The sequence below is a fragment of the Natrix helvetica genome (genome assembly GCF_964273705.1).
Source record: "Natrix helvetica genome assembly, chromosome: 3".
Lineage (NCBI taxonomy): Eukaryota > Metazoa > Chordata > Lepidosauria > Squamata > Natricidae > Natrix > Natrix helvetica.
The window spans coordinates 153,637,463-153,655,797 of record NC_138549.1 but is presented as its reverse complement, the minus strand read 5'-3'; the positions used below and the strand labels follow the sequence as shown (position 1 = coordinate 153,655,797).

General features: G+C 37.3%; 1 protein-coding gene across 4 annotated transcripts in view; it reads left to right on the top strand.

The window, feature by feature from the left end:
• The window catches only part of PREX1 (phosphatidylinositol-3,4,5-trisphosphate dependent Rac exchange factor 1), a 258,200-nt gene that overhangs the window by 168,791 nt on the left and 71,074 nt on the right, over nucleotides 1-18,335 (top strand). For all 4 annotated transcript variants that reach the window (XM_081947018.1, XM_081947019.1, XM_081947020.1 and 1 more), the window contains exons 9-14: nucleotides 268-417; nucleotides 5,821-5,968; nucleotides 10,666-10,766; nucleotides 14,894-14,997; nucleotides 15,814-15,863; nucleotides 17,832-17,907. In XM_081947018.1, the coding sequence (XP_081803144.1) occupies nucleotides 268-417; nucleotides 5,821-5,968; nucleotides 10,666-10,766; nucleotides 14,894-14,997; nucleotides 15,814-15,863; nucleotides 17,832-17,907 (629 nt within the window). The remainder of the gene's footprint in view (nucleotides 1-267; nucleotides 418-5,820; nucleotides 5,969-10,665; nucleotides 10,767-14,893; nucleotides 14,998-15,813; nucleotides 15,864-17,831; nucleotides 17,908-18,335) is intronic.

Sequence of the window (18,335 nt, the reverse complement as noted above, 5' to 3'; positions counted from 1 at the left end):
CCAAGCAGCCTCCATGTCTCCAGTGTCTTTTTCCCCACTTGGAGCCAAACCCAGAAGGACATTTCTTCCAACAATAGGAACCAGGTTTCATTCGATCTGTGTTCCAATTCAATATCTAAATATTGTGATGAAACTTTTGGAACACCTATTAGCTGTCTCTATTACTGCCATAAAAATGGACAATGGTGAAGCCCAGGTTGAATTTATTTTCCTTTTAGGCTCCAGGTTTGCACTCACTCTCTTCTTGGTCCATTTGTCATTTTACAGCTGATTATCACAGTAATGGTTACACAGTAACAAATGGATGGAAGATACACAACACGGCAAAAAACAAATGGTTTGTCTGTATGGCCAAGACAGCAGAGGACAAACAGAAATGGCTGGATGCTATAATCAAGGAGCGGGAACAAAGAGAAAGTAAGTTTGTGGCTGACACTTTTTATATTTTAGAAACAAAAGTCGCTATACCTTTGCAGAATTTTCCCATCTAAAAAAGGAGCAGCTTATTTTCATTGTCATAGTCAATAAATAAATAAATATGGTGATGGCGGTACAAAGGTATAATTTAAGCATCTACAATGTAGAAAGTTTCTCCCTTAAAACAGATTCAGAGATGTGGCGCTCAAGTACTCTTGGCATATATAAAGTCATATTTGAGTTTATTTTGCACAACATGTGAAAGTTTTATGTCTCTTGTTTTATAAGCAAATAAGTACTGTATTTTTCAGAATATAAGACACACCTTAGTTTTTGGAGAGGAAAATAGGGGGGGAAATTCTGCCTACCAGGTATTCATCTGGCTTAGTCTGCTTAGCTTCAGCATATAGATTTGCTGGTTTTGAGAGCTAGCATGCTTTTTATCCCCTGGTTGGGGATAAAAAAACAGCTTCTAAAGCACAGAGAGAGAAGCAAGAGAAAAGCAGGCAAATCGGATGATCACTTCCCTCCTTAGCGCCTCATTAGGGCTAAAAAAAGGTTTGAAAAAGCTACTTTCAGAGTATAAGAAGCACCCAAATTTTCAGCCTCTTTTAGGGGGAAAAGTATGCCTTATACTCCGAAAAATATGGTAATTTTATTATTTATTTATTTGTGAAATTTATATAGCCACCCAGCTCACAAATGTGATTCTAGATGGCATACAGTAAAAACAGAACGATAAAACATATCTTAAATAACCTTTAAAAACAATAAAACCTACACATAAGACCACAGGAGAGTGTTAAAAATTAATATATAAGAAAGCCTTGTTGCAGGCTCTTTTGTTTCCAAGGGATTCCCGAGTCTGCTGTAATATGTTCTGGAAAGGAATGTATATTAGTATTCCTTATGCTAATAACTATGGAAAAACTATAATAGTTTTTACAACATACATTTCGTTAAGGTTCTGGCATTTACTTGTATTATTAAACTCTTTTAAAATCTCCCATATGCCATGAAAAATTGACCATGGATGCAATTCAAACTGACACAGTTACTCCATTGAAATTATGACAGCATTTTGGGCACTTGCCAACTTATTCGCACCTGCAACCAGTTGTAACATCCTGGCTTGTGAACCTGATTTGTGATGCGTTTTGCTGGTTTCTGGCAAAAGAAAAGCCTCAACCTATTCAAGGGAGTGGATTTGGACTTATGATATGATTCACTTAACAACCATGTGATTCACTTAACAATTCCGTGATCTTTTTTTTAAACAAATGGTGGCAAAAATAGTTTTAAAATAAAGTCTAGTCATATGGTGCTTTGACTTAGAAATGAAAAATTCCACTCCCAATTGTGGTAGTAAATTGAGAACTTACCTGTAGCCCTATTCCCTTGTTTTTCACCCAAAGTCATAAAAGCAAGTGAGGTAGCAGTTCCTGTTACCTACATGTCTACAGAGATTATTAAAAAAAACACCACACACAAACTATGGCTAATTTTATTGCATAATGACAAGAAATTCAAGCAAAACATTGGACTTGCTGGATGTTTTTTCCCACTTCCTTGCTTACAAGACAAGTATGTTGTTGTTAGTTGCGAAGTCATGTCTGACCCATCGTGACCCCATGGACAACGTGCCTCCAGGCCTTCCTGTCCTCTACCATCCTCTGGAGTCCATTTAAACTCACGCTGACTGCTTCGGTGACTCCATCCAGCCACCTCATTCTCTGTCGTTCCCTTCTTCTTTTGCCCTCAATCTTTCCCAGCATTAAGGTCTTTTCCAGTGAGTCCTTCCTTCTCATTAGGTGGCCAAAGTATTGAGTTTCATGTTCAGGATCTGGCCTTCTAAAGAACAGTCGGGTGATCTCCTCTAGGACTGACCGGTTTGATCTCCTTGCAGTCCAAGGAACTCGCAGGAGTCTTCTCCAGCACCATAGTTCAAAGGTCCTAATTCTTTGGTTCTGAGCATTTCTTATGGTCCAACTTTCACAGACATACATTGCAACTGGGAAAACTGGGAAGTAAAATATAGCCCAAAGCAAAATGATGTATTGCTATCTGCGGGTAAGATATCTGTTTGCATTTATGACTGCAAAGAAAACTATTGCTGATTTACTCTTATATGAATAATTGCATTACCACTGCAAGAGCTTGCCAGCAAAACCTAAATTCAAATGCCGTTTGAAGGTAACTGCAACTATATATAAATATAAGAGGATATACAAAGTGTAAACCTATACACTAAATATCAGCAGTCAAATCCAAACCAGCTGTTGAATCAAGATGGTCCATTAGGTTGTTGCATAGAAAAATTTTTCAAGCCCATACCCAAGAATCTCGTCAAGAAAAGTTCTTCACTAAAGTGGTGGCCAGATAATTCAGTGGAATCCAAGAGGAGTTGGGCTTGGACCCTTTGTGGGAATGCAATGACTCTAAACCAGGGGTGTCCAAACTTGGGAATTTTAAGACTTGTGGACTTCAACTCCCAGAATTCCCCAGCCAGCCATGCTGGCTGGGGAATTCTGGGAGTTGAAGTCCACAAGTCTTAAAGTTCCCAAGTTTGGACACCCCTGCTCTAAACTGTTGATGCACTTGACCTCACCCCCAACTCTGTCTATTGTTCTTCTTTACCAAGAATGAAATCTTTGCAGTTCTAAATGTATTTTGATCAAGATCAGCATTGCATAAGAGTTTAGGGAGAATATAAATCAACCCAAACAACCAGGCATTTGATTGTTAGTTGATTGTAATATTAATTTCAGCAATTCTTTTTTTTAATTTTCTTTTTAAAATTTTCTTAACTCAATTACTCAGCATAGTGGGAAATAAATTTTTAATGCAACAAAATGAATAAGACTAATGCGGCGTGGTATATACACACTTTACATATACAGCACACTAAGTTGGTGTCATGGTTAAGACATCAGGTAGAAACCAGGAGATCAGGAGTTTTAATCCTGCCTTAGGCCTAAAGCCAACTGGATGACCTTGGGCCAACCACTTCTCTCAACCCAAGGAAGGAGACAGTTTCAAACCACTTTTCAAAATCCTTGCCAAGAAAAGGGCAGCGACTTGTCCAGGCAGTCTCTGATAATTGGACATGGTTGAACAGAAGAAAAAAATAATAATATTCAACTTATAACCTTGAGTCACTGGTTGACTTGGGCAGTCATAGAAATTGAATGAATGAATGAATATAAATAAATGAATAAATAAATAAATAAATAAATAAATACATACATACATACATAACCTCAGAAGTATTAGCAATAAATACATGTACAGTGAAGTAGATTAGTCCATGTTGCATTCATATAACCTTTTTACTGTTTTTTTCATCTTTTTTTACCAGCTTTCTTTCTTAGTCTGCATGATTCTGATAGAACTCATATTAAAAAGCAGCAAATTAAAATGTCCTGGCAAGTGTGAATTACTCAGTGACAGTAATATGTAGTAGTAATAGTATGTTAAGTGTTTTAATATATTAAACTAGCACATAAAAACAATACTTGCACAATCAGTAGGATTATCTTTTTTAAAGAGAGCCTAATGGGTTTTCTTTCTTTAGGAGGAAGGGACTATTATAGAATCCTCACATAATGCGAAGCCGTAACATGCAAATTTAAACAAACAGACCTATACCAATTTAAAAGAGCCAACAATACTTAGTTCTGTATTATCTTTTCATCCAGTCACTAGCTTTCTTGAGGTTTTGGTACAACTAGACAACCTCAGATCCTTTAGGGCAGGGCTGTCAAATTTGCAGCCCATGGGCTGGATGCGTAACGCACTGGCCATGCCCATGCACGGTTTAGCGAAGGGGAAAATTGCGATATGGTACGTGACACCACCATGATGGTGCGAATTTGAGACCCCTGTATTAGGGCATTATTTCAGACATACAGTACTTCTTTATCTAAACAGAGAAACAGAATGACCATAGGTGGGCAGAAAAGTAGTGGGAGACAGAGCAATCTCCATCTTCCTCTCAGCATCCCTCAGTGAGTTTCCATGTGGGGAAGCTGATTGGGAGCATTAGAAATGAATGTCACCTGGCTGTGACTGACAGTGGTTACAACATTGCCAGTTTTTAATACCATGTGAGTAATGGGTCCTAACTTTTGAACGTGTTCTTTAAGTTAGCTCATTTGAGTTAATTTGATTAGCAAAATTGATGCAGTATGATGCACCATGTCACCTAATTAAAGGTTGCGAACAAACTAACAGGAGAGTTTTAGTAGTGCATACATTCTTTATTGATCTTGTTTTTCAAACTTTGTTAATCTTCTACATGTGAAGGCTTTACTGTCTTCCAAAACACTGATGTAATGGAATGCGTGAAGACCTTGAGGAATGAGGAGAAGATATGTTTTCTATGTAACAATCAGATAAGAGAGGCAGGAGACCCCAATGGCTTAACAGATAGAGTAACAAATTTAGGAAGGACCCACCCTAAAGGATCAAGAAGTTAAAAGTGTCAGTGGGAAGTTTATACTTTCAACTTTGCAAGATTCTTCTAATGTGTACTTACATTATAAAGAATTAGTTCATCTGCTTATGTTCCCTGTCTGGTTTACCTGGGAGGGCTGACAATTAGAGATTCATTTGTTTGCCTAGAGGCAATTTCTATTTGTCAAAGATAAGAAGAAAATCAAGGAGGTTTTAGGCATGAATTCAACATTTTATTGAAAACCAATCCCATCTGGTTGAGATACTTCAACAGCCAAGCCATTATCAGCACCAAGACAAAATGTTTTATGCTCTAACCAGATGAGCAAGGGATGCGTTGCAATCTTCTCCTTACCTCAGAGCTTAGGGAATTCGATGATGTAGTTGCAAATTGAGAATGTGTTGAATTACACAGACTGCTTTCTATCCCAATCTGACTTTGCAAATTACCTTTGGCAGAATTTGTCAGCAAGTGTTTTGGAGTAATGTATTATAGAATGGAGGGAAGAAGGCAATTGGCCAGAATGTCCCTCTCCCCTGCAAATAGTTTCAGTAGAAATCTGATCACGAAAACAGTTCTGAATTGCACTGGACATAATACTACACTTTCTCTAATTAGATCAGAAACTTGATGCAGTCTATTCAGTATATTTATGATTGACTTGGATGCGTTGTCAATATACACAACCTTAGTTGTGATGGAAGGTAATGAACGGCTTCCATTGAAAAAGGATAGAAAAGAAGCTTCAGATTTACCCTTACTCTATTTAGGGGAGAAGAAGTGTCTATTCACAACTGAGAAGCTTGTTTTTGTCTCTCTTGTTTACAAAATTATTTCCACCGAGGAAAGGAAAATGTTTGTGATCTAGTTGGTATTAGGCCAACCTTTTTTTTTGGATCAAGTTTATCTGGGAAGTGTTTATGGAAGATTCTGCTTTTGTTTTCTAGGTCTGAAGCTAGGCATGGAGAGAGATGCTTATGCTATGATTGCTGAGAAAGGAGAAAAACTGTATCACATGATGACGAACAAGAAAGTGAATCTTATCAAAGACAGGAGGAGAAAATTAAGCACTGTTCCCAAGTGCTTTTTTGGCAAGTAAGTGATTTTGGTTTGAATGGAGCCTTTCTTTCCAATTAACTGAAAGGACTATGAGTTTTCTGTGAATGGTTTGTGGAGCCAAATCAGATGTGCTTTGATGGAACTTAATTGGAAAGGTCTTTAACCCCTATTACAGTTAATTTATTAAAATTAATCATTCATTCCTAAATAATGCCCTTGGATTATGTAATGGCAGCAGATTCTTTTGGATGTGAGAGACAAGATCACTAGAAAAGGAAGGAATCAAATGCAAAACAAACACGTACAATCTGAAAATAGTTTCGACAGCCTATCTTGTCCAGCCTTCCTTCTCTCCTGACCCCGTCTTTTTGCTCAGAAAAAGGGTACTCTTGGCAGTTGTTTTGTCTTATAATGTTGAATTTAAAATGCAGAAATAAAAGTAGATGATGCCTCTGCTGTCTCTTTATTCTCTGGGAAGCATCCCATTCCTCCTGGGATTCTACATTACATTATAATCGGACATTTCATGGGCATGGAGTACAGCATCTTCTTCTAATAGACAAAACACAACTGCAGGGATTACTTTCCCTGATGGGAAAAGCTGTGCCAGGATGATTAGTTAGACTCCATTCATGGGTCTAGATCAGAAGTGTCAAACTCTCATCGTCACAGCATCGTCATGTGATGTATCGTGACTCCCCCCCCTTTTCGCTAACACAGGCGTAGGCGTGGTCAGTGCATGACGTATCTAGCCCACAGGATTGTCAGTCCTAGTCTAGATACTGTCAGCATTAAGGTTCTGAGTTGATCCACAACATATTTTGAATGAATATTGTGGTGTCAAGCTCGATTGTGTCACATGATCTATCATGATGTAGCGTGATGTTTTTTGCCTTCATAGAGCTGGGGCAGGCATGGCCTGTGCGTGACTCATCCAGCCTTTGGGATTCCAGTTTGATACCCCTGCATTAAATCATGAGGGATCTCTTGTTTGTTTTATACAATAATACAATAGTAGAGTTGGAAGGGACCTTGGAGGTCTTCTAGTCCAACCCCCTGCCTAGGCAGGAAATCCTATACCGTTTCAGACAAATAGCGATCCAACATCTTCTTAAAGACTTCCAGTGTTGGGGCATTCACAACTTCTGGAGGCAAGCTGTTCCACTGATTAATTGTTCTAACTGTCAGGAAGTTTCTCCTCAGTTCTAAGTTGCTTCTCTCCTTAATTAGTTTCCACCCATTGCTTCTTGTTCTACCCTCAGGTGCCTTGGAGAATAGTTTGACTCCCTCCTCCCGTTTTGCTGTGGAAGCTGTCTTTTCCAAATGCCTGTAGAAGGTGTTAGTTAGATCTTGCAATAATTTTTCTTGAGGTGCATGAAATATTTCACACTGTAGGTTACTTTTTGTTTCCATCCTGCTTTTGTCTAGTACGAGCTTTAAAAATATCTCTCTATAAGTACTTTAATGCTTCCCCACCTTTTTTTAAAACAAAAGACCCCACCCCCATTTTGATCTGAAACTTATTCCTTTATGCATTCTAATTCCAAATTCACATATCTAACTATAAACAAGGTTTCATCCTTCCACGTAGCAATCTTTCTGCCTTGCCCATAACTGCCAAACCTATGAAAGATAAGAATAGAATGGTGAGCTTCTAACTTAACTTTAGCAGTCAGCTTGCTTTTCATAACAGATCAGTTAATTCATATCTGTTCATCTTACTATGCTCCCCCCCCCCATTCAAAATATGGTCTGCACATTTTCTTGCTATTCTGATCTCAAACCACTAACATTGCATCTTGTCACGCACAGCAAGTGGGACTTTTATAGTTTGTTTGACAGATCTCGGAGTATACAAAGTTGTTGGTAGAGAACTTAATATTGGTTCCAAACATAGCTGCTCTTTTTCTGAAGGCCTTACTTGTCCACGACCTTCCTAATCTTTCTTCTTGCATCAGTGCAAATTTGCTTTCTTATGAATTGCATCCTTCTGACTAGGACCACACAGAAGTCAATGTGCAGGACCCGATCCTTCAAAATCTTTTTCACTAGTCTTGTTTCTTTGGTAATATCTTCTGCTGAGGTCACAGAGATAATAGGAGTTTTTAACTTACAGAGTTAGTCTTAAACTTGGGACCATATCTAGGACCAGAATTTGCATTGCTAAGCCAGGCAGTTATTAAATAAATTGTGCCCAGTTTTACATCCTTTTCTGCCATAGTTAAGCAAATCACAACAGTTGTTAAATGAAACAAGGTCATTTAGCAAATCTGACTTCCCCCATTGGCTTTGCTTGTTGGAAGCTGACAATCTCATGTCCCCAGGATGTTGCCACTTTCATAAATATCTGCCGGTTGACGAGTGCCAAAATTTTGATCGTGTGACATGGGAGTGCTACAATGGTTTGTAAGTGCGAAGAGTGGCTTCACGGTGGCCATGTTATTCTTGGGTCCCAGCATAAAAGGCAATCCTGGCTTCTCTGTTCCCCGCCAGAATGGCTGCCCTGGGCCGCCAGGCACACCAGGGCTGACTTTTAGTTTTTCAAAACCAACACACTTCTTATACCTAGTTGGAGCTATTATTAAATTCACCTTTCTTCCAGTAATCATAGACATGGCTCAAAGGAAAACCATAAACATGAGCACATGAGTTAAGTTACACACTGTGGGGAGAAGATGGAAACTCTGTATGAAATATCATTGGAAGCAGTAGCCCTGCTTTCTTAGAAGGTATTCTTTCTTCTCTGAATGAATGACTGCAATGCTATGTCGTAACGCATAAGCCACAACTCCGATCCAGACAGACTGCAGCTGTTTTGTAGCCATGGATGAACAAGAAAGAGATTGGGCAAAGAAAAAAGGAAAAAAAAAAACCCTTGATGAATGGGGCATTACCCTTATTCCTGAGGGAATTTGGTAGTTTGCCAAGTGAAAAATCGGTTATTTCAAAGCTCTGCAAAAGCCAGGCAAAGCATGAAAGTGCACCCCTGCGGAGGAAATAGATGTACAATAAAATAGCTGTAATTCTTGCCATTTGTGTATGTCGCTTGCTTATCCAAACCATGCCTCCAGTTGCAGTGAATTTGACTCTACAATTTCAACATGTTTTAGGAACGGCTGACTCATCCAAGCCACAGGTAGTCTGTTTCAGGGGGGGGGGGGGAAACCCAAAGAAATAAATAACATTTTAAAATTCATTTAGGGGAATAAAAAAAGAAAGGCTATATTAACTAATTGCAGGACTTCTCAGTAGTTAGTGTGGCTGAACATAATTTCTGTATGTTGAAATTACTGTCTAAACAGGATGAGATTTAATAGGAATTGTAGAAAGACAGCTGGAATATCTGAAAGGCACTGGAATGGAAAAAAGTTGATCAGAGTTAACAAATTGGGTAGATACAGTTTTCTGATGTTTATGGATGACCCGTAAAGAACACCAGTCTCTACCAGATGTCTTTGGAGATTCTCAGTCATTCAGGTCAAGGTTGTCCCAAAGGTGCTTTTTCAAAAAGCAACTGGACTTTCTTTATTTTTGCTTGGTGTGTTTGCTTCTCATCCAAGAAGCTTCTTCAGTTCTTCTTATCCATAGTAAAATTCTGGAACAAAGGAAATAAATAAAAGATAAGTTAGGTTGCTGACTTCTTTATTGTAATTTGACAATATTTTATTATTTAACTTTATTATTCATGTCATTGAATAAATGACATGAATTTCTGCATTCCAGTAGAAGAGAATATATGTAGTTCAGGATTGAACTATGGAGTCTTGGGCCATTCTGACCTTAATTGTTCATTTGCAGACCTTTCATTACCCAGCTAGATAACGTCCTCAGTGTGAATAGGTATGGAGTTTCCCCCCATTTTTATATACATTAGCTTGCCCTGCTGTTTTGATGGGATTTTGTCCTAATCAAGGAACTACCAATTATATTTTTACAGTCGAGATTTAGGAATTCAATCCAAGTGGTAATTTTAAAGAAGGCAGAACATGCAAATGAGACAGTAACAATACAAATTAATACATTTTTTTCCCATCTTGCATCCATATTTTCTTAGACTGCAGCCTCTGGCATGCAATTCAGAAGCCCAAGTGTTAATCACGGATTAATTGCAGAAGTAGTCTCGATGACCTTTAAGGTGACTGTAGAAATATCAATACTTTATTACACAGATAACTTTTGTGTCAAAGTTATGAGTGACTGAGAGATATGCCTTTCTTTATACACAATCAGCACATATTGAGTAAATCTATAACCATAATATGTTCATACATTTTAAATAAAAAGTTAACACACTCAATTTGGCAGATGATTTAAATAGGATGCATTTTGTGTAAAATTTGCAGTGTTTTATTTTAGGAATTGATCATTAGGAGAGAAAGCTAAAGGCTGATATAGAGATGTCACTATTCAAAGATCATGCATGCACCAACTCAGGAAAGATTCATAGAATGCTGCCTTGTCAGCCTGTTTAAAGACATTACGAAGGCTCCTTGAAGTAGACCAGGTGAACAGAAAATGATTGGCTAAGAGTCTCTCTCGGCATTTTGTGAAGGGGGCAGGAATTTGAACATCAGCATTCTAACCACCATGTGGCTTCCATGTGAATATGCTTTGCTTTACCTGGTAGAGAGAAAAATGCCTTGGGTCATGTCACATCTTGCACATTTATTTTTTGCCTTAAGGAAATAGGAAACTAGCTTCATTAGTTAAACTGCTTCTCTTTTTCTTTCCAGTGAGTTTGTTTGTTGGTTGAAAGAAATTGGGGAGATAAGCAAACCAGAAGAAGGGGTCAATCTGGGACAAGCTCTGCTGGAGAACGGCATCATTCATCATGGTAAGTATTTTATATTTTAGCATAAAATTACATCAGATGTAATAATGTTAAATTAAATTAAAGAAACCTAAAAGAAGCCAAATATATACTAATCTTTCAATCAGAACTTTGGGAGGCTCCCTAATTGGAGGAGCTTATTTTAACATTTTTATAGATTGCTTTTCATTTGCTATAGTTTCCAGAAATAATATAATACTATAAATTTGTGGCCAACATAAATATGTGTGTATTTGAAAGAGTTCCTAAAACAAACCAGGGCCAGTGATGCCACCAAAAGGTTGAGGTAAAAGTTTCCCCTGTCCTGTCATGTCCGATTCTAGTGGGGCGATGCTCATCTCTGTTTCTTAGTTGAGGGAGTCAGCTTTGTCCAAATACATTTCTGTGATGATGTGGCCAGCATGATTATATGCCAAAGCCCATGGAACGCTATTAAATTCCCAACAAAGTGATGCCTATTTATTTACTTGCATTTGCATGCTTTTGAACTGCCCGTTGGGCAGGAGCTGAGGCAAGTAAGGGCGCAGGGCTCGGGGCTCAAACCTGGACTGTCAGCTGACAAGCTCAGCGTCTTTAACTGCTGAAGCATCGCGCCCATTGTATGTGTGTGTGTGTGTATAATGGAGGTTATTGAAGTATCAATACCAACCCTGCTCAGAGTGATTCTATGAGGGAGATGGCTAGTGTCTAAATATGATGAATAAGTAAATAAATTAAATATTGTGTGTGTGTGTGTGTGTAATATTATATATATTATTTTTAATAGTTTTCTGTAATTAAAAGTAAGCTGTAATTTAAGATAAATTTTAAGGTTCAACCTCTCTTTTAGATTGCAAAATAGAATAATGCATTTGGCATTGTAGTTCTGTATGCATATTCTTCAATAGTAGATTCCATTGTGTCTCATGGTGTTTATCACAAAAATAGGAACAAAAAATGCAGACTAAATACGTTCTAATTTAAAATTTCTAAATTCTAATTTGAAGAAATGCAGTAGGCGTTACTTCCAGGTAAGCAATTGTGATCATCTCTTCAAGTCTAGTTTGTGCGATATTAAATCAAACATTTACTTCACAAGTGGTAGCCTTTAGCCAGTGGACAAGCATGTGGCAAACTGAGGGGACAACATTATTTGTGCTTGTGACAAACTCTGCTGAAATTTAACAGTGCATCATCCAAGATGACTTCAGTTTAATTCAGTATTAGAATTAGAATAATTCAGCCCAAAGCTTATGTTACATTATGTTTTTGCGTAGAGTGGTAAAATTTTATGGCAAAGCTAAAATAATACTATATATCTAAGGCTTAGAACCTTACCAGTTTTTTCCCCTTTGTTTCCTGTGCTGATCTACCATTGTAATAAATTGCTCCCATCTTGCGGGTTGCACATTTTTAGATCTAAGAAGCAGATGTTTACATACATATCAAGATGTGTCATTGAGCAAATGAATATGTTGAACAGATGCATTTGTTCACAGAGCCATAATTTGTTTTTCCTCTCAGAATGCCCATGGGTAGCACAATCAAAATCTGTTTCTAGTGTGTGAAATAACTCTCCAGTAGTTTGCTGGATGGGCAGGATATTCTCCTTCAACAATGAGACCCAGAACTTGTTCTTCTCCTGCTACTTCCCAATAACAGTATCAGTTTCTTATTTAAGCAGCAGGGTTGCCTGCTGCAACCGTCAGGTGTTCAAAGCTGGAAAATTAACTTCAAAGTAATGAGGCATTTTCTTCCTAAAGAATTTGAGTCATCTTAATTCCTATGCCAGTGATGGTTTAGCTTTTTGTCCTCGCATGCCCACACCCATAATACAATGCGCGCACATTATTTTCTCGATGGCTTGTATAATGTTTTAACTGCATTTTGATTAATCAACACCCGCTGCAGAGACCTGAAAATAAGCTGGCCGGCGGGAGGCCTGCGCGCATGTATGGTGGAGCTCAGCTGGGGGGGGGGCAGCTCGTGTGCTGGCAGAGAGTCCTCTGTGTGCCGCTGTGGCATCCGTGCCATAGGTTCGCCATCAGGGTCCTATGCAAATTCTCTGAAACAAATTTCTATATGGGGGAGTTCTTCTATTAAATTTGACGGACATTTTTGATAATTTCTTTGTATTAGTACACCAGAAAACTTTTTTTCTAACAGTGTTAGTGGACAACAGTAGAAGATACTTTCATAAATTGAAATCGTGAGAAGCTTAGTCCTGGAATAGACAGCATCAGTTCTTGAGTGTTCAGTGCACTCAATTTTCAAGTATGCTCTGATGAAATATTAAGCACAGAAAATAATTAGAATCTAGCCATTCTTTTAGGCAATGTACTAGGAAAAAAAGACTTGATATAGCTGTAATTATGTAATTACATAAAGATATACTACTCAATAATCTCCTTCTGTTACAGCAGATGCTTGGCACAACAATATTAACAAAGTTGTTGCTTCTTTGATACAATGCCTCTTCATATTATATGTAATTGTCATAATAATGAAGACCTATTTAACTGATGATCCCTGTCAGCCCTTCATGGAAAGACACCTCTCCAGCTAATTCAATGCCATTTTAAAGGGTCTGAAAGATACTGCAATATCGCAGGAAACTATTATTTGTCAGTGTAGGTTGCTATTGTTGGTCGGAGCTCTCCAGGGTTTCCAGCAATGAAAAACCCAGTGTCTTCTGCAGCAAAAAGCAATGAAGCAAAATCTCAATATATACAACTGCTATTACACTATGAGCATAATGATACTCATACATTATGAGTATTTGCATGATTACATTATCATATGAATATTGTCATTTGCCCCTGCTTGCCCTCTGTTATAGATTTCCATGGCAAAGTCTTCCTCATACTTTATTCCTCTTGATTGTTTTCTAAGTGAAAATTGCAGAGTTTGGATCTGAATCCTTTCACACATAAACCGTATGCTTTGCCACTAAGATACGATCTCACTGCTATTAGTTATTGGATTAAATCCAGTAATGGCTTTACCTTAATGCAAAAGTACATTGTCTGATCCCCCAGGGCAATCTAGTGTCAAGCCCACTAAGTAGATCAGAACAGGAAATCGACTCCCCATAAAGGCTAAAACTGCTTTTATTGAGATTAACTATAACAGAATCTTTCAGGTCTGGCAATGCTGTATCTCCTCCTCCTCCTTATACTTCAGTGAATTAGAGAGGCATCTGCCAGTGTAACCTAGGTTATCTTGATCTGAATTTTAAAAATATTCCAGCCTTTTTTGCCTAAGTAATGATTCCCCCATATTTCCATCAACGTCAACCTTCTTACTTTCTACATCTAGAAAGATGTAGTGTCCAGTTGGATGTTGTGTTGTTTCTAAATTGTAATATGCAGTATGAGAGAAAAAGAAGAAGAAAAGTAAATAGTTAAATACATGACCAAGGGGGCAATTTTATTATTATTTTAAATACAAATTACTAATAATATCACTTTTATCTTGGCTACAGAAATTTTTGCAAGTATACTTCTAGTACTATTTCCCAAGGATGTGAACAGATATAGTGGGTGTAGATGCAATGATCTGTGCAAGCAGAAGTATGTTTTGCTACGAAAGGACTACCATTTAATACAATCTTTTGTCTTTGTGCCTAGGTGGTCCTCATTTAATTATCACTCATTCAGCATCCAAAGTTGTAATGTCACTGAATGAGTGGTAGTTATAACCAGTCTTTTAAATTCTAGCCAGCACAGTTCCCCCCCCCACCCCCAGTCATGTGATTACAATCTAGGCACTTGACAACTAGCCTGGATTTCTGACTGTTGTGGTGTCCCATAGTTACATAATCATGATTTGTGATCTTTCTTGCTAGCGTTCCACAAGCAAAGTCATTGGGGAAAAAGGCAGGAAGTCAAAAATTGCAATCCTGTGACATCCTTGCTTAATTACTCATGCAGTCCTCACTTAACAATGGTAAACAGGGACTCCAGGTACTGCCACTGCTAAGTAGGGTGGTTATGTAGTGTCACACGTTATGACCACATCACTTACCATTGTTAATTAAGAATTCCTGTATTATTTTATAGTAACCAAATCTTGTTCAACAAATCTTGGGTTTGGAGGACTTCATGCTAGAGAATGGAAAATAAAAGTTGTTTATTACTCTTGATGGTTAGTTTCAGATAAGCACCACTTCAAAAATGAACAGGTGATGTACAGATTTCGTTATGATGATGGGACATACAAGCCACGGAGTGAATTAGAAGACATCATGTCTAAGGTACTTATGGTTTTGCTGCTGAAACTGTGGAAAAAATATGTGTTAGCTTAATAATATATTTCAACTTTCTATAACTTATTTTACATTGTTGATAACATTTTCTTTGTCTGTTATATTTTAAAGAATCATTTTCTTTATTCCCACACTGACACTTTCAAGATGCATTTTCTGTAGAAATATGGGATATGTAAAATATTATGGTTGATTGCACAGTCAGCCAGATGTTTTAACTGGATTTAGCATTTTTATCCACCTATGACCTGTGATAACACAGATGTTGTTTAATGGTATTAAAGGTATTTTGCAATTAACTGATGCCGATTTTATCAATGCGGAGGATGTTCAGATATTTTGGAACTGAGTACAAAACGCCTATTACGGTAGTATTAGTACTATCTTTGCTTTCTTTTGCCATAGTCATTCTACTTCTATTTGCAGGACTTTGTTTTTTGTGATTACTACTATTATTATAATTGATGAGGAAATAGCATGTTTTGCAGCCAAATAGATTTCATTGTCTATTCAAGTACAGTTGAGGAAGACTAGACATAATTAACTCAGTGTCAATTGTGAGAACAAAATAGTTGCTTTAAAATATTTTAGTTCCAAGAAATATTGGGGAAATTATGAAATAAGTAAAACGTTTTTTACTTGTTTTTCTATTTTATTTTAACAGATTGTGAACTGTTATAGTTTAAGTCCCTCAGCAACCCTCAAAGGGTTACTCAGGCTTACCTCTGTTCTTCTGTATGTGTTTTAGTTACTATTTTAACCTGTATTTTAGACTGCAACCTTGTCAATTGCTTTTCTTTATAGGGTGTAAGGCTCTATTGTCGTCTCCACAGTCTGTACACACCAGTGATAAAGTAAGTTCATTATTTGAAAATCTTCATACAGTACTATGTCTCACATCATTTGGAGTTTTCTCCCTTTTGTTATTGAACCAGAAATAAATTGCTGTCCGTTTGGGATAATTTGTATTCCTTCTTAACTATGTTTTCAGTTAGTTAAGAGTGTGTGACATCCTCTTCTACTGTATTGTCTCTTATAGTATAATTTTCTAAAGATAAGTTATCCCTAGCTGTCTTTCTTTAAAGGCATTCTAATATTTATTCTTAAAAACATAGCTAACGTTCTCTTAGGAGGAATAACAGATATGCTGTTTATAATTACATCAACAAGCAAGAGAACTGGAAAATAATTTTAGTTTAGTGTTTTATCATATGTTTTATAATTAAATATTATTGTATGTTTTAGCACAATGTGCTATTTTTTGGTATACTGAAATATCATTGGATGATGGTCTGTTTTAGCTTTCAGATGATTACTACTATTAAATAACAGACTACTATATCAGAATAAACCACTGGTTACACAAAGTAATGAAGTCTGTTTAAAAAGGGGATTGGAATCCCAGTTTCTGAAGCTGACCCCCTAGCTTCTCAATTTTCCTAGAATGCGCTAACTTAAATGAACATTCCTTCTCATGTTAGTACATTTTGGTGCATAGAAGCATCTCATGAAGCATAGTTCCATTTAATTGAAAATTGTCTCCTAGGGAACAACAGAACTCTTAAGAAAGGGGGAGTGGTGCTTTAAAATGTGTAAATGAATGTGTGTGTGTGTTGCCCATATTTGTGCTTCAGCTTGTGTTTAAAAAATAATTTTAAAGGCAAACAAAAAGTATTAGTAAATTAATCAAGGAAGTGACCCTGACCCTGATTCATGGTGGCATTTTGATGACCTCAGATTCAACAGCATTAGTGTAGGAGAAGAGTGGCAGAATCTGAGGTTGGAGTTAAAAGAGGGATCCACCTGGAATCCTTATGTAGCCACAAGCGAACTAAGTTCAACTTCCCTTGAATTCTTTTGATTCTTATCTAACTAATAACTAATATCTAAGCAGGTGTTAACCATTAATTGAGAAGATTCCTGTACATAGGCATAATTAGCAAGAAATCAGTTTAATTGGACTGTCACAAGTGGATCTGACAATTAGCAACCAAAACTCATGCATTCCTTGCCAGTTTTGGAAAGATGAGTGGAATGTAAAATAAAACATGATTGGGGATAATTCCAATATGATTGGTTCCCTACAGAGATTTTATAGCTTTCTCCTGACACATAATAAAGGTATAGCAAACATACATAACATTTCTGTTTCAAAGAATTTTGTAATAAAATGAGAGATAATACGTATAAGACTGATGGAAATTATGATAAGGTTTGAGAGATACATTCTTAAAAGAGTTTTAGGTCAAATTTGATAATATAGTAGTATTTTATAACTTAGTAGCTTCCATATGTAATATGCTTGTCACGTTAAGAATTGCCAGCCACCGTGGTCAGATGGAATTCTGGGAATTACAGTCCCATAATGTAAAGGAAACTGGATTTGAAAGGGCTGTATCAGCCCTTCAGGGTAGATCAGATTCAGAAATCAATGTTCTGTGGGTCAGGACTACTTTAATGGTAACAGCAATAGTAAGAGAATCTTGCATATCTAAATGTGCTTCCCTCCCCCCTCCCATTATTTTTGTGTGAACTAACAAGCAGCTTGTCTGAGACACTATTTTACTTCGTTGGCCTGGGCTCAAGCCTCTTTTATCTGACAGTTTCCTTGGTAGCAGCTCTTCTTCTTGTCATTCCAGGCTATCCCTCTCCTGTTCAGTGAGCAACCAAATATTTAAAGTACAAACTTCAGAAAATCTAGAGAGAAGTGGTTTCCTTTCTATAAATTCTCTCCCAGGTTAAAATGTGGCATTGACTTTTTAAAAATGTGTCTGGCCAACCATAATTTTTAACTTATCTTCTAATTTTCTTTTCTGACATAGAGATAGAGATTATCACTTGAAGACATACAAATCAGTGATCCCAGCAAATAAACTAGTGGATTGGTTGATTGCTCAGGTAATGAGAACATAAAAATATTGATGTTTCTCTTCTTTTTTGGGTTCAGCCTCAACTGTTTCACATTTTGCAATGTTATTCCATAAAATTATTCCGCGCAAACTGTTGGAGCCTTTGGAGTCCAACCTGAAGGACTTCTATGATATTGTAAATATTGAATTTATCAAACTGGAGATGAAATAAGGATGTTCCAGATTTTAACTTTTTATGTTCTACTAACTACATTCTTTAAAGGGCTCAGTGGCTAAGATGCTGAGCTTTTCGATCACAAAGTCAGCAGTTCGGTGGTTTGAATACCTAGCGCCACATAACGGAGTAAGCTCCCATGACTTGTCCCAGCTTCTGCCAACCTAGCAGTTCGAAAGCACATAAAAAATGCAAGCAGAAAAATAGGGACCACCTTTGGTGAGAAGGCAACAGTGTTCCCT